The sequence below is a fragment of the Triticum aestivum genome, chromosome 7B (assembly GCF_018294505.1).
Source record: "Triticum aestivum cultivar Chinese Spring chromosome 7B, IWGSC CS RefSeq v2.1, whole genome shotgun sequence".
NCBI lineage: Eukaryota > Viridiplantae > Streptophyta > Magnoliopsida > Poales > Poaceae > Triticum > Triticum aestivum.
In genome coordinates this window covers 664,101,513-664,113,889 of record NC_057813.1, presented here as the reverse complement: position 1 = coordinate 664,113,889, position 12,377 = coordinate 664,101,513, and the positions used below count along the sequence as shown (strand labels likewise).

Sequence of the window (12,377 nt, the reverse complement as noted above, 5' to 3'; positions counted from 1 at the left end):
TGGGTCGTTTTTCTTTGACCGGACGGCTAGGCCGGACGTTGAGATGGGTACGAGAGGCCCGGTTGTAAGATGGCCTGACTTACTCCCTACATTCCAAAAGTAACACCGATACCAGTACTACTACTTAGCAAAAGATCCTCGGTGTAGTTAGTTAGTTATTAACAAAAAGGTTACTCCCATTGGCATCCACCTAGCAGCACCACAAAGACCAATCCACTGTCACTGTCCAATAATCCCCCCTCTCTCTAATCATGCGCACTAGCCACAATCAACCACACATACACAAAGCAAAGGAAGCAAAGAAAATTAGCGCCCCAATTGCTGCGCGTTGTTGTTGCCCGCGGCGGTTTATTTATTCCCCGAAAGCAGCAGCAGCAGCTTCCTTCGGCCCTCTCGCTCTCTCTCTCTGGCACAGCACAGCCAACCCGGCGCCTCTTTTCCCCTTCCATCCATCCATCCAACCCCCCGCCCCGAGAAAGAGAAGCAAAAGCTGCCGCTGCCAGTCCAAAAGGCCGCACCGCAAATTTCGGCGACGGATTTCCGGGCCGGTGGTGGCTGGCGCGCCCGACCCTTCCCCGCCCCCCTCCCTCGGCTCCGGCGGTCGGTCGGGGACAGCGATTACGGCGGGAATTTGCCCGGCTGGTGTGGAGCGGTGCGGCGCGCGGATCTGGCCGGAGGCGGGCGATGGGGAGGCGGGAGTAGGGGAGGGGTCGAGGGGAAGCAGGCGCGGCGATCTCGGGGCGGTCTCCCATGGGGGGCTGCTTCTCGCTCGAGGAGCAGCGGCTCCAGAGCAGGACAGGTTCGTTCGCTCGCTCGCGCTCCTTGTGCTCCACTCGTGCGCTTGCTATATCCCCGGATGGTTTGGTTTAGCTGCTGGGCGAGGCGTACGGCTCCTGCGTGTGCGGGCTGGTGGTGTCTGGGCTTTGCCCGATTCCAGCTCAGAAGCGTGGATTTCTGGGTTATCCCTGGCCGGTCTGGGTGCTTAGGTGTTGCTTTGTTTGCCATCTCGTCTTTGGGGTTGATTATGCCGCGGCCAAGGCTCGATGAGAACCGGCGTGATGCTATCCTCGTGCCTGTCAGCTGCTGTAACGAGTGATGGAGAATGCCGCGCTATATTTGGTGCTAAAATTCTGGTTCGCGTTGGATGGATATTACCTCTGTTTTGTGGCTTTTAGGCTGGGCTTGCATGGAAGGCGTGCTGTAGTGATGTGCTGACGGCGGCTGCCGATGCAGCTGCAGCCTGAAGCGAATATCCATGGGAGTAGTAGTTTGTGGTGGAATATGTAGTACCATATTTAGCTCATGCTTTGGTGTGGAATCCTCTATTTTGGCTAACTTTGTTGATGATGGAGACTGAAAACCGCTGAGGCGAAATTTGAGTGCTCTTGTAATGCCAGGCGCGGTTTCAGACAGTCTTCAGTGTGAGTAGAAAGTCGTGTCTCCTAGATCGCCAGGCATAGCGTGAGACATTCCGTGCCGATGTTTGAGAATTTGCATAGGAGCTGCTTTGCCCATAGGAACGGGGAATTAGAGAGATGGCATATTCCGCCTGGCCTTGGACATATGCACACCAATGCTCTTTTAGAACTATTCTTGAGATGGAGGCAATTCCCTGTCCATGTCAAGCCTTATCTGCACATTCATGACCTGCCGAGTGAATTTGGAGATGGTCTATGGATAACTTTCATCATTATAGGTCTGCCTGTGCATTGTATTTTTGGTATGAATAGTCATCAAGTTTTTGGTCCCTATTCTTCTACGAATACATTTTCAGTTTCATTGAATTGTTCACAAGCTTGCTGATAAAATAGGACATTCTGGTCAGCATAGCTTAAAAAATAATGCAGTGCAGCCAACTAGGTGTTTCAGTGGAACGGGTTTGTGCATTATCTTTGATTCTCTGCTCCCACCAATCTATGCAGTCCTTGCCTCTTTGAGTTCATTGGCATCTCCTTACCTTCCGTTTTGGTGCACTCAAGTTACGCTCTTAACTGTACACAATACAATTACAGGCACTTCGGCTGAAGCTGGTGGACCAGATGGGCTGAGGAAGTGCAAATCTGATTCTAAAGCTATTTCAAGTGTTCTTGCTCCTCCGAAAGATGTGGAGGACCTGCAAACAGAAGGATATGGAAATGTCAACATTTTCACATACAACGAACTGCGAGCAGCCACAAAGAACTTTCGGCCTGATCAGATTCTTGGGGAGGGTGGATTTGGAGTTGTTTACAAAGGCGTCATCGATGAAAATGTTAGAATAGGTTTTCCATCCAGACAGGTTGCTGTGAAAGAACTGAACCCAGAAGGTTTTCAAGGAGACAAGGAATGGTTGGTAAGTCTCCTTGCATCCTTACGTTTACTGAACCTGTATGTACATCAATAAGTCATGTTAATTTCTACATTATGTGTATTGATCAAAGCATTTGTTCCTGATCTTTGTCCGAGCATAACTCATCTTGTTTATCTTTTAAGAATTGACTTTTAACGTAGTATCAGCACTAGGTGAAAGAGTGCATCTCTACTTAAAGAACATACTGTTGTGGTTGGTCATAGGTGGGTGAATGACTGTAACACTACACCTGTCATCATTTAATGGTTTTCTGTTGTGTTTTCAGGCAGAAGTCAACTATCTTGGGCAACTTAGTCATGCAAATCTAGTCGAACTGATTGGCTATTGCTGCGAGGGTTCACATAGATTACTTGTCTACGAGTACATGGCTTGTGGCAGTCTTGAAAAGCACCTTTTTCGACGTAAGCTCTAACTCTCACCTTCTTGAGAACTCCACTAACGTGCTCTTTAACTTTCATCGGTTATGGCAGCATAACCTGCGCCCGTTTACCTATGCAATGAAATATTAGTTCTGAACAAGATGTTTTAGAATAAGCAAAGTCAACATTCTCAAACCTTGACTGACAATGAGTGGTAGTGTCTGCTTCCAAGTAGCTCTTGAAATTTAGCTACTGCATTTGTCAAGTTTGTCAGGTGACAACTATATAAGTGATCTGAATTGTTCAGTTGGTTCGTGATAGCATATTATGAGTTTATGACCTACCATCTGCATACAGTACACATGGCAACTTGGCTATAAAGATACTACCTCTGTCCCGTAATGTAAGACGTTTTCCGACACTAGTGTAGTGCTAAAAAATGTCTTATATTATGGGACGGAGGGAGTACAATGTAATAAAATTGAAGTGGCAGATAAACAGCAATTACCATTCACCAACATGGTAAAAAAATGTTTGCCTGGTAGGTTCTGAATCTAGCTTGCTTCCTTATTATTTATATATTGATTGAACATGTTTAGTTGATTAGGTCATCAACATAAAATGCTAAAAAATGTCTTATATTATGGGACGGAGGGAGTACAATGTAATAAAATTGAAGTGGCAGATAAACAGCAATTACCATTCACCAACATGGTAAAAAAATGTTTGCCTGGTAGGTTCTGAATCTAGCTTGCTTCCTTATTATTTATATATTGATTGAACATGTTTAGTTGATTAGGTCATCAACATAAAATATGTGAACAATGAGAAGACAATCGGTGACAGGAAAATATGCCAAGCGGATTGGTACAAATACCATGTTGACAGTAGTCATATGCGTGTTTTCTGTTAAAGGGAACATTTCATTGATTATCTTCTTGGTTGTAATTAACAGGGGTTTGCCTTAATATGCCATGGTCGACTCGCATGAAGATTGCGCTTGGTGCAGCAAGGGGGCTTGAGTACCTCCACGGAGCTGAGAGATCCATTATCTATAGGGATTTCAAGACATCAAACATCTTGCTAGATGCGGTTCGTATTTCAGCTTTGATATCATTGTCCAATTCAATCACTGTTATGCCCGTCAATATATCAAGCTTTTTTGTGTTCCCAGCTGAGTGACTTATGGCAAAATATATTTTCTGTTTACAAGCGATGCAGTAATTATGTTTTTCTGATGTATTTTGCCTCTTTATGAAGAATATTAATGTTAATATCCAGATGTGTAACTCTGTATTAAATGTCAAATGAACTGCCAAATTGATCATATGTTTTTAGTTTTTACCCTTGTTGCTCCACAATGCTTCTGCAGTTCTGCGTGTCATGGCACCATCATTTAGAAGTAGATGACGTCTCATTAACTGTATCCTCATTCATACTGTAGAAATTCAGGAGACTTCATGACGTGATGTTATGTTTGAAGATAGTGTCTCGGTCTCACTCTGTATTTTTTTGAGACTTCATAACTCTGTGTCTAACTCTGTGTTACCATTGCAGGATTATAATGCTAAGCTTTCAGACTTTGGCCTAGCAAGAACTGGACCTAGTGGAGACCAAACCCATGTCTCAACTCGGGTCATGGGAACTTATGGCTATGCAGCTCCTGAATATGTGATGACTGGTGAGCCAATCCTCTCCCAGAAGGAATTTTAGTGAACATTTATGGTTTCAAGAAAGAATACACAGTGCATTTGACTCACAATTTTGTGTGTGTGTTAATTCAACCATGTGTTTTGTTACAGGCCATTTGACAGCACGGAGTGATGTTTATGGGTTTGGTGTTGTGCTTCTCGAGATGATTATTGGGAGGAGGGCTGTGGACAAGAGCCGGCCGAGCCGTGAGCATAACCTAGTTGAGTGGGCACGCCCCCTCCTTGTCCACAACCGGAAGCTCTTCAGAATCATTGATCCTAGAATGGAAGGCCAATACTCCACCAAGGCTGCCATTGAAGTGGCCAGCCTTTGCTACCGATGCTTGAGCCAGAACCCTAAAGGGCGTCCTACTATGAGCCAGGTCGTCGAAACCTTTGAGGAGGTTCAAAGCATGCCGGAATGCCAGGACATACTCCTGCAGAATTGCATGACCGGATCTGTGACGCTATACGAGGTCCCAAAGGAGCCTGTTGAGCATGTGGAGACAGAGAAGGCGAAGCAAGAACCAACAGCAAAGACTGATGCCGTGGCGGTGGCCGTGCCACCGACGAACGGAAAGCCAGTGCCCCAGAGCAGGAGGACGCGGCCAGCGAACGGCAGGAGCAAGAGCGAGCCGCCTCTGGAGTGCAAGCTGTACATCCCTTCGCCTGACTCCGACGGGCATCAGCTGGGGCTGGAAGCCCTGGCATCGCCCCCTTCCAGAAACAGCAGCAGGGATGATCCTCCTCCCGTGGACGAAGATCTGTACAAGATATAAAGTAATAACAGCAGTTTTTGACGAGGCTCAACAAGCCTCTGTTTACCCGTGTCGTCTCGTGTCGCCATCCATCTTGTTGTCAAGATCGATCGGTCGGTCAGTCAGTCAGTCAGCTGGTGTTTTTGTTTTTTCTTCTGATGGCGGAACTACCAAAGCTAGGGTTCTTGTTCTTGCGGTTAGCGAATTGTATGTAGAGAGAGGGGCGTCGTGGGAAGCATGTAATGTGAGTTCCATGATGGTGTTCGTGCTGTAAACTCGGAACAGTTCTCTGGGAAAGATCCACACCAAAATGGAAATGGAGAGATTTCTCTTGTCGCCGCAGCCTGTTTCCGTTCGAGTTCATTTGCATGCATATATGATTGTTCTCCATTGTAAGCATGAACAGGTCTTACTGGAAATCATGGCCAAGATGGGAAAAGCTTGAATGTTCAGTGACAAGTTGGAACTGAAACTGTGATCCGAATTCTGGGGTTATGGTTCCAGTTTAGATTATCGAGACGGGTTTCCGTTTCGATGATGTCGTAGTTGGACTGGGTTCGTTGATTCAATTTTCAGATACGAATTCAAATCAGGCTACAAAATACAATGTTGTTTCTCTCTCCCTTTTTTGTTTGGCTGGCAAAAGAAATAGTTGGGCCCGGTGTTCTGTTCATCTAACCCTGAACCTGAACTCAACTGAACTTTCTGAAACCTTTCGAGATCTGTGGGTTGCTGACAACATCGCCGCCGCCACCATATCCCCATACACAGCGACGGCAAGGTGGCAGCCACCGCTCACCGTCGCTCCCCGTCGCCGCCGCCGCCGCAACCCCTTGGGGCCCGGACACGCACGAGTGCCCTAATCCCCAAATCCAAGCATCGCCGAGCCCGTACATGCTCGCCAAGTTCCGGCCTCTCATGGCGGCGGCACCGACGACGAAGTCCGCCCCGGCCGTGGCGTTCTCCACGGCGGCGGAGCGGGACGGCTACGCGCAGTACAACCACACCGACGCGTGCCAGCACCTCCGGTGGACTGCCAGGTGACCTCCCCCCCTCTCCTCATCTTCCCATGGCGTTTCATGGCGCCTGGTATATGGTTCGGTTGGTCACCTGTTTCGGCCGTGCAGGGAGAGCTACGAGTACATGCACGCGCGGCCGTGGAGCAGGGTGGTCGACTTCTACGCCGAGCTCGTGCGCACCGGCGCCGGCGCGGCGGGGCTCGCCGAGCTGTTTCGGAAAGACGAGGTCCGTGGAAAACAGTACAATTTGGCAACCCCTACACCCCCGCAAATTTAGATTCTGAACTTCATGGTTTGCCTTATTTGATGGGTGAAGAAGTGTTCATGTCAGTGGTAATTCTTTTTATAATTTGACAAATGCTGATTCTTTTCCCAACTAAGTATATGTAGTGCTTATGCTAATAGAAAACGACAACTGAATGTCACCCAAAAAGAAGAATTCCAATATCAGTTGCTTGGCCAAGGTGTTTTGCATTAACCTGCCATTGTTAATATATGTAGAAGCGGCACAGAGCCGCGGACAGTGATTCTGACTAGAAACTCTGAGACCACATTTGGTGTTTTATTATACTGTTTACCAATGTCTATCAGATTTTCCTTCCGCAGACAGATCATCTTCGTGACACGAATGGTGAGGAGCCTTTAGCATCATCTGAAAAACAAATGTCTGTTAAATCCTCCAAAGCCCGAGGAGGCAGGTGGGGAAGAGCAAACTTTAAGATTGTTCTTTCATATCATGGGGGGTCGTTTGATGGTTGGCAGAAGCAGCCTGGCCTCAACACTGTTCAAGGGTAAGAATAATCTCATTTCTGTGAGTTTGTTTTACAGTTTTCTTCAACCTTTTCTCTTCAGTTACTTTATATTTCAAAGTCGAAATAAAACTACTGAAGCTATTTATTTCACTCTGTATTGGTTGCAGGTTGGTGGAAAAACATCTTGGACAATTTGTCGACGAGAGAAAAGCTAAACAACTTCAAGAAAGATCTTTGCCGGTAGAAGGCTGTGCCACTGTTGCTGGGCGCACTGACAAAGGGGTGACTGCTCTTCAGCAAGTCTGCTCATTTTGTTAGTTACACTTGAGAACACATACTGTTGCGTTGCCTCTGTCTACTTTTAATCATGTTTATAAACTTGTTCTGATGCGTATCAACTTGTCTTGAGCCTGATAGCTTATGTGTAGTTATTGTTAGAACTGTGGCGTGCTTGACTTTAAACTGTGGTTCTCGATTGATAGAGGCAAATCATAGAAGTTAATAAGTTATTTGCTTCTCATCGACCTACTTTAGCAAATATTTACCTGTGACAGCATACCATAACTCTGGTCAAAAACAAAAAATTACCTGAACATTTCTTTGTGTGCAAATCAGTGCTAATGTTCCTTCTCAGCTGACTTTACTCAAGCAGTGCATGCCATGTACTCCCTCCGTCCCAAAATTCTTGTCTTAGATTTGTCTAAATACGGATGTATCAAGTCACATTTTAGTATTAGGTACATCCGTATCTTGACAAATCTAAGACAAGAATTTTGGGACGGAGGGAGTATTTAACCGGGTTTGACAGAACTTACTGAAGTTAGTTTGTCCATGTGTGCTTATGTGAAAATTTACTTCAGTAGTCTTGATCCACCACTTCTGATAACTGATGTGAAATGCTTTCTGTTAATCGCCTTAGATACGTGGAGGAAGGATGTACAGCCTGGCGATCTAAAAGACACAATAAATGAGGCTGCACCAGATAAAATCAAATCTTTGGTCGTGTCAGAGGTATTTCCCCTTGCTCTTGCAGAATATATCGTTGCTAGTAATATGAATGCTAGCGATTGTATTCAATATCAAGGTATTGACTAGCTTCGTTTAATAGCTATTTTCTGGTTTGAGACTACCATAGCATGTTTTATTTTTGTGTATGAATGTTTTGAGAATACCTTGATCCCCACCATACAGGATGTTATGCTAAATATTAACTGATGCCCTCATTTGCAGGTCTCACGTGAATTTCATCCTAATTTTTCAGCCAAATGGAGGACATACCTGTATATATTTCCTCTTGATGGGGATGCTAAATCAATATCAGAGGATGAGCAATCCTCTATGATACTAGAGAATCCTGAATACAAAGCACCTCGGAGCTTTGATGTGGCCAAGGTTGACAAAATCATTAGGCAACTGGAAGGAAAAATGCTATCTTACAAAATATTTGCACGTGACACACAAGCTTCACGTAGCGAGTAAGTTTCATATATCATAACTTGCTTTGTATTTTTCAAGTACAGAAATGGTTCCTCACGTTGGATTAGCAATAGTTTCATCACCTAATTCAGATATGGTTGCTCACTAGAGACCTTCCAGAATTTGTGTGCCACTCTTCATTAGTGCTTGTTATCTGAAGTGAGCATGATGTGTTCCTTTTAGATGATCTTAGTCTCTTATTTTATACATTCTCTCGAGTTCAATAAACTCATCAGTCACTTCATTTGACGCCCTCCTGTTTTTGCAGTGGCCCAGCTACCGAGTGTTTTATGTTCCATTCTCGAGCTGCAGTGACCAAACTGTATTCTGCTGATGAGGTGATTCTAGCATGCTCATTTTTTCTTTACTTAATGCATAGACTGCATTTATCAAATGGAATATAACTGTCTACCTTCGCTGGTTGGGATTTGCGTTGGGTCTGAATTTCTCCTTATCTTTGCATATGCACATACATCATTTCACTTGAAACTTATGTCAGTTCTTGCTTTCCACTTTTGCAGAATTGCAAAGAAGGCACGACGGTCATGTGTGTTGAGCTAGTTGCGAACAGATTCCTACGCAAGGTAACACAACACACTGCTATATGCCCTACTATTTATTCTCAATCACCCCATGAGCTCTGGTTTAATTTGCGACAAACAGATGGTTAGGGTTCTTGTTGCGACCAGCATCAGAGAGGCCGCTGCTGGAGCCGATGAAGACGCCTTGCTGAACCTGATGGACGCCACGTGCAGGCGCGCAACGGCTCCCCCGGCGCCCGCGGAGGGCCTCTGCCTTGTAGACGTGGGCTATGAAGATTTCGACGAACAGAGGTGCTTCATCATTGACTAAACAAACTCTCCATGCTAGGGCCAAAAGAACAACATGCCCGATTCTTCAGCAAGTGAAGATCAAACCAGCCCGGTTCTGATTTGCGGATCCTACTCCTATATATGTCTCAGACGTCGGTCTGACATGCTTCTCAATTGAATTTTGGAGGTGGAGCTCAGAAATATTCCTATTCCTATCCCTCTATTCATTCGCAATTGTATTTTGGCGGTGGAGCTCTTGATATATTTTGGCATTGAAATCACAGATAAAACATTTGTGAAGCACACTTGATTAATACATTGCCGCAACAACAAAAAGCCACACTGAATCAACACGAGGTAATAAGCTTTCTTAACCATCCATGCAAAAGAAGCAACACAACAAACCTCTCAGATGGTACAACAAAAGGGAACTAAGATGATATCTTCAGCTTAACTCTCACAAGCCAAGCCGTCAGTGAGATACCGCTTTGTAAGAGCTCGGATTCTAACCTTGTGTCTTAATTTCTGTGGGGCTGTTGGGACTGATCTCCAATGTTGTCCACTCAAAACGAACACATAAAACATCCGTGGACACGTCCTGGACAGTGGTGGTGGAGCCGGCCATTCAACCCGGTGCACCAAATGACCGCCCCTTAAAAAAACCACACCAAATGCTCATCATGCAGTCTCAGTCCGAGTCATCCATCGATAGCAATTCAACCGTGCATTTAAATCCAATAAAAGCGCCGGATGCTCATCGGTGAGAGGAATGAGCAGAAGGAGGAGACGGATCAGCTGAAGTAGGAGATGAATCAGCTGAAGTACGAGAGGAATGAGCTCAAAAGTATGAAGGCTGCTTTTATCAAAGAAGGACAAGCGAATAGGCATAAGCTTCATAAGATCAAGGCAATTATTGAAGACTAACACTATTATGTTAAGTTCATCAACTACCTATCTTAGTTGTTAAACTACTATGTTTAGTCGAGTTAAACTGCTATGTTTAGTTGATCGAGTACCTATCTTGTCAGTTGTTAAACCGCTGCCATTTTTTGTTAGGAAACCGATGTTGTGCAAATTTTCTTTTATACAAAAGAAATTCATATTGGTGGCTTGCCGCCAACATGACATGTCACTGCTGATGGAATATTTCTGGTGACGCTGCACATGTGGCACGTCATCAGTACAATTGTTAGTGGTGGCGTGGGCTGCCAACGCTCTAGCGCCAGCCATCAGGTGCCCTTTACCCCTCTAGCCGGATGATCCGGATACCAGTCCGGATGATCAGGGCAATACCCGAATGATCTAGAATGTTGTCCAGATGATCCAGTAGAGAGCACATGGAATGGTATTTTTCACAATCGATTTTACCTAAGCCATTTTTGCGATATGGTGAGAGTGGGATAATGGCTAAGGCATATTTGTAGAGCTGAGAAAAAGTAGGATGACTGTGACAAAATGATGACTCAAGCAAATCTTGAACGAAACCCTTTGATCCCCTCTTAATAGTGTGGGATTCTTATAACTCAAGATTTAAATGAAAAAACCCACATTTTCTCTCTCGTTGCGTCACACTTGAGTCATATCTCATTTGATGGGTCCATGATCCCTACTCAATGATGCCAAGGGAACTAATATCTTGTTATACACTTGACAAACACAAGTAGTCCCCCTATACATATTGTCATCGACATCAAAATATGATTAAGGGTATGGTTGCATTTTCAGAGGCGTCCGTGATGGGGAACGTAGCATGCAATTTCAAAACATCTCCTACGCTCACGCAAGATCTATCTAGGAGATGCATTGCAACGAAAGGGGGAGAGTGTGTCTATGTACCCTCGTAGACCGAAAGCGGAAGCGTTTGCCAACACGGTTGATGTAGTCGAACTTCTTCTCGTTCCGACCGATCAAGTACCGAATGTACGACACCTCCGAGTTCTGCACACGTTCAGCTCGATAACATCCCTCGAACTCTTGATCCAGCAGAGTGTCGAGGAAGTAGAAGAGTTCTGTCAGCACGACGACGTGGTGATGGTGATGGTGAAGTAATCCGCGCAGGGCTTCGCCTAAGCACTACGAGAATATGACCGGAGGCGTAAACTGTGGAGGGGGGTGCCGCACACGGCTAACAATAGTTGATCTATGTTCTAGGCGCCCCCTCCCCGTGTATATATAGGTGGGAGGGGGAGGCGAGCTGCCTTGGGCGCCCCAAGTAGGAGGAATCCTACTTGGGGTCCCCATTCCAATTCGCCCCCCTTCCTTTTATTGGAAGGGGGAAAAGGGGAAGAGAGGGAGGAGGAAGGAAAGCGGGGGGCCGAACCCCCTCCTCCTTCCCCTATTCGGCCTCCTTCCTTAGGGGGGCGCCACCCCTTGTGGGCTGGTGTGCTCCCCTCCTGATGATCCACAAGTATATGTGGTCAATTGTAGCCTTTTCGATAAGTAAGAGTGTCGAACCAAACGAGGAGCGGAAGGAAATGACAAGTGGTTTTCAGCAAGGTAATATCTGCAAGTACTAAAATTGTAAGTAGCAGAGTAGTTTGATAGCAAGATAATTTGTAACCAGCAAGTAACGATAGTAGTAACAAAAGTGCAGCAAGGTAGCCCAATCCTTTTGAGGCAAAGGACAGGCCAAAACGGTCTCTTATGATAAGCAAAGCGTTCTTGAGGGTACACAGGAATTTCATCTAGTCACTTTCATCATGTTGGCTTAATTCGTGTTCGCTACTTTGATAATTTGGTATGTGGGTGGACCCGTGCTTAGGTGTTGTTCTTACTTGAACAAACCTCCTACTTATGATTAACCCCCTCGCAAGCATCGACAACTAGGAGAAAAGTATTAATAATAAATTCTAACCATAACATTAAATTTTTGGATCCAATCGGTCCCTTACGGAATAGCGCATAAACTAGAGTTTAAGCTTCTATCACTCTCGCAACCCATCATCTAATAACTACTCCACAATGATTTCCCTTAGGCCCAAATATGGTGAAGTGTCATGTAGTCGACGTTCACATCACACCACTAAGGGAATCACAACATACATATCATCAAAATATCGAACACATATCAAGTTCACATGATTACTTGCAACATGATTCCTCCCATGGCCTCAAGAACAAAAGTAACTACTCACAAATGATAATCATGCTCAAGATCAGA

At 45.3% G+C, this 12,377-nt stretch overlaps 2 protein-coding genes across 3 annotated transcripts; both read left to right on the top strand.

Annotated features, from left to right (window-relative positions):
• Positions 1 to 379: 379 nt before the first annotated feature.
• Positions 380 to 5,500, top strand: LOC123155559 (probable serine/threonine-protein kinase PBL17). Its single transcript, XM_044573709.1, has 6 exons — positions 380 to 799; positions 2,013 to 2,332; positions 2,616 to 2,751; positions 3,665 to 3,801; positions 4,267 to 4,390; positions 4,512 to 5,500. Exons 1-6 carry the CDS (start codon positions 751 to 753, stop codon positions 5,177 to 5,179), a joined length of 1,434 nt encoding a protein of 477 aa, XP_044429644.1. The 5' UTR covers positions 380 to 750; the 3' UTR covers positions 5,180 to 5,500.
• Positions 5,501 to 5,725: 225 nt separating this feature from the next.
• LOC123155561 (tRNA pseudouridine synthase A) lies at positions 5,726 to 9,430 on the top strand. Of its 2 annotated transcripts, none has more exons than XM_044573711.1 (9): positions 5,726 to 6,198; positions 6,286 to 6,403; positions 6,784 to 6,968; positions 7,097 to 7,242; positions 7,849 to 7,940; positions 8,160 to 8,404; positions 8,674 to 8,743; positions 8,927 to 8,989; positions 9,069 to 9,430. In XM_044573711.1, exons 1-9 carry the CDS (start codon positions 6,053 to 6,055, stop codon positions 9,255 to 9,257), a joined length of 1,254 nt encoding a protein of 417 aa, XP_044429646.1. In that variant the 5' UTR covers positions 5,726 to 6,052; the 3' UTR covers positions 9,258 to 9,430. The 2 variants fall into 2 exon arrangements, with proteins under 2 accessions (XP_044429646.1, XP_044429645.1); XM_044573710.1 differs by having other exon boundaries at positions 6,769 to 6,968.
• Positions 9,431 to 12,377: the final 2,947 nt, after the last annotated feature.

Coding starts and splice junctions, on each gene's coding strand:
- LOC123155559 (XM_044573709.1), top strand. CDS start 751: ATGGGGGGCTGCTTCTCGCTCGAGGAGCAGCGGCTCCAGAGCAGGACA. Junction 2,752..3,664: donor TGAAAAGCACCTTTTTCGAC/GTAAGCTCTAAC, acceptor TGTAATTAACAG/GGGTTTGCCTTAATATGCCA. Junction 3,802..4,266: donor CAAACATCTTGCTAGATGCG/GTTCGTATTTCA, acceptor TTACCATTGCAG/GATTATAATGCTAAGCTTTC.
- LOC123155561 (XM_044573710.1), top strand. CDS start 6,053: ATGCTCGCCAAGTTCCGGCCTCTCATGGCGGCGGCACCGACGACGAAG. Junction 6,969..7,096: donor GGCCTCAACACTGTTCAAGG/GTAAGAATAATC, acceptor TATTGGTTGCAG/GTTGGTGGAAAAACATCTTG. Junction 7,941..8,159: donor AATCTTTGGTCGTGTCAGAG/GTATTTCCCCTT, acceptor CCTCATTTGCAG/GTCTCACGTGAATTTCATCC.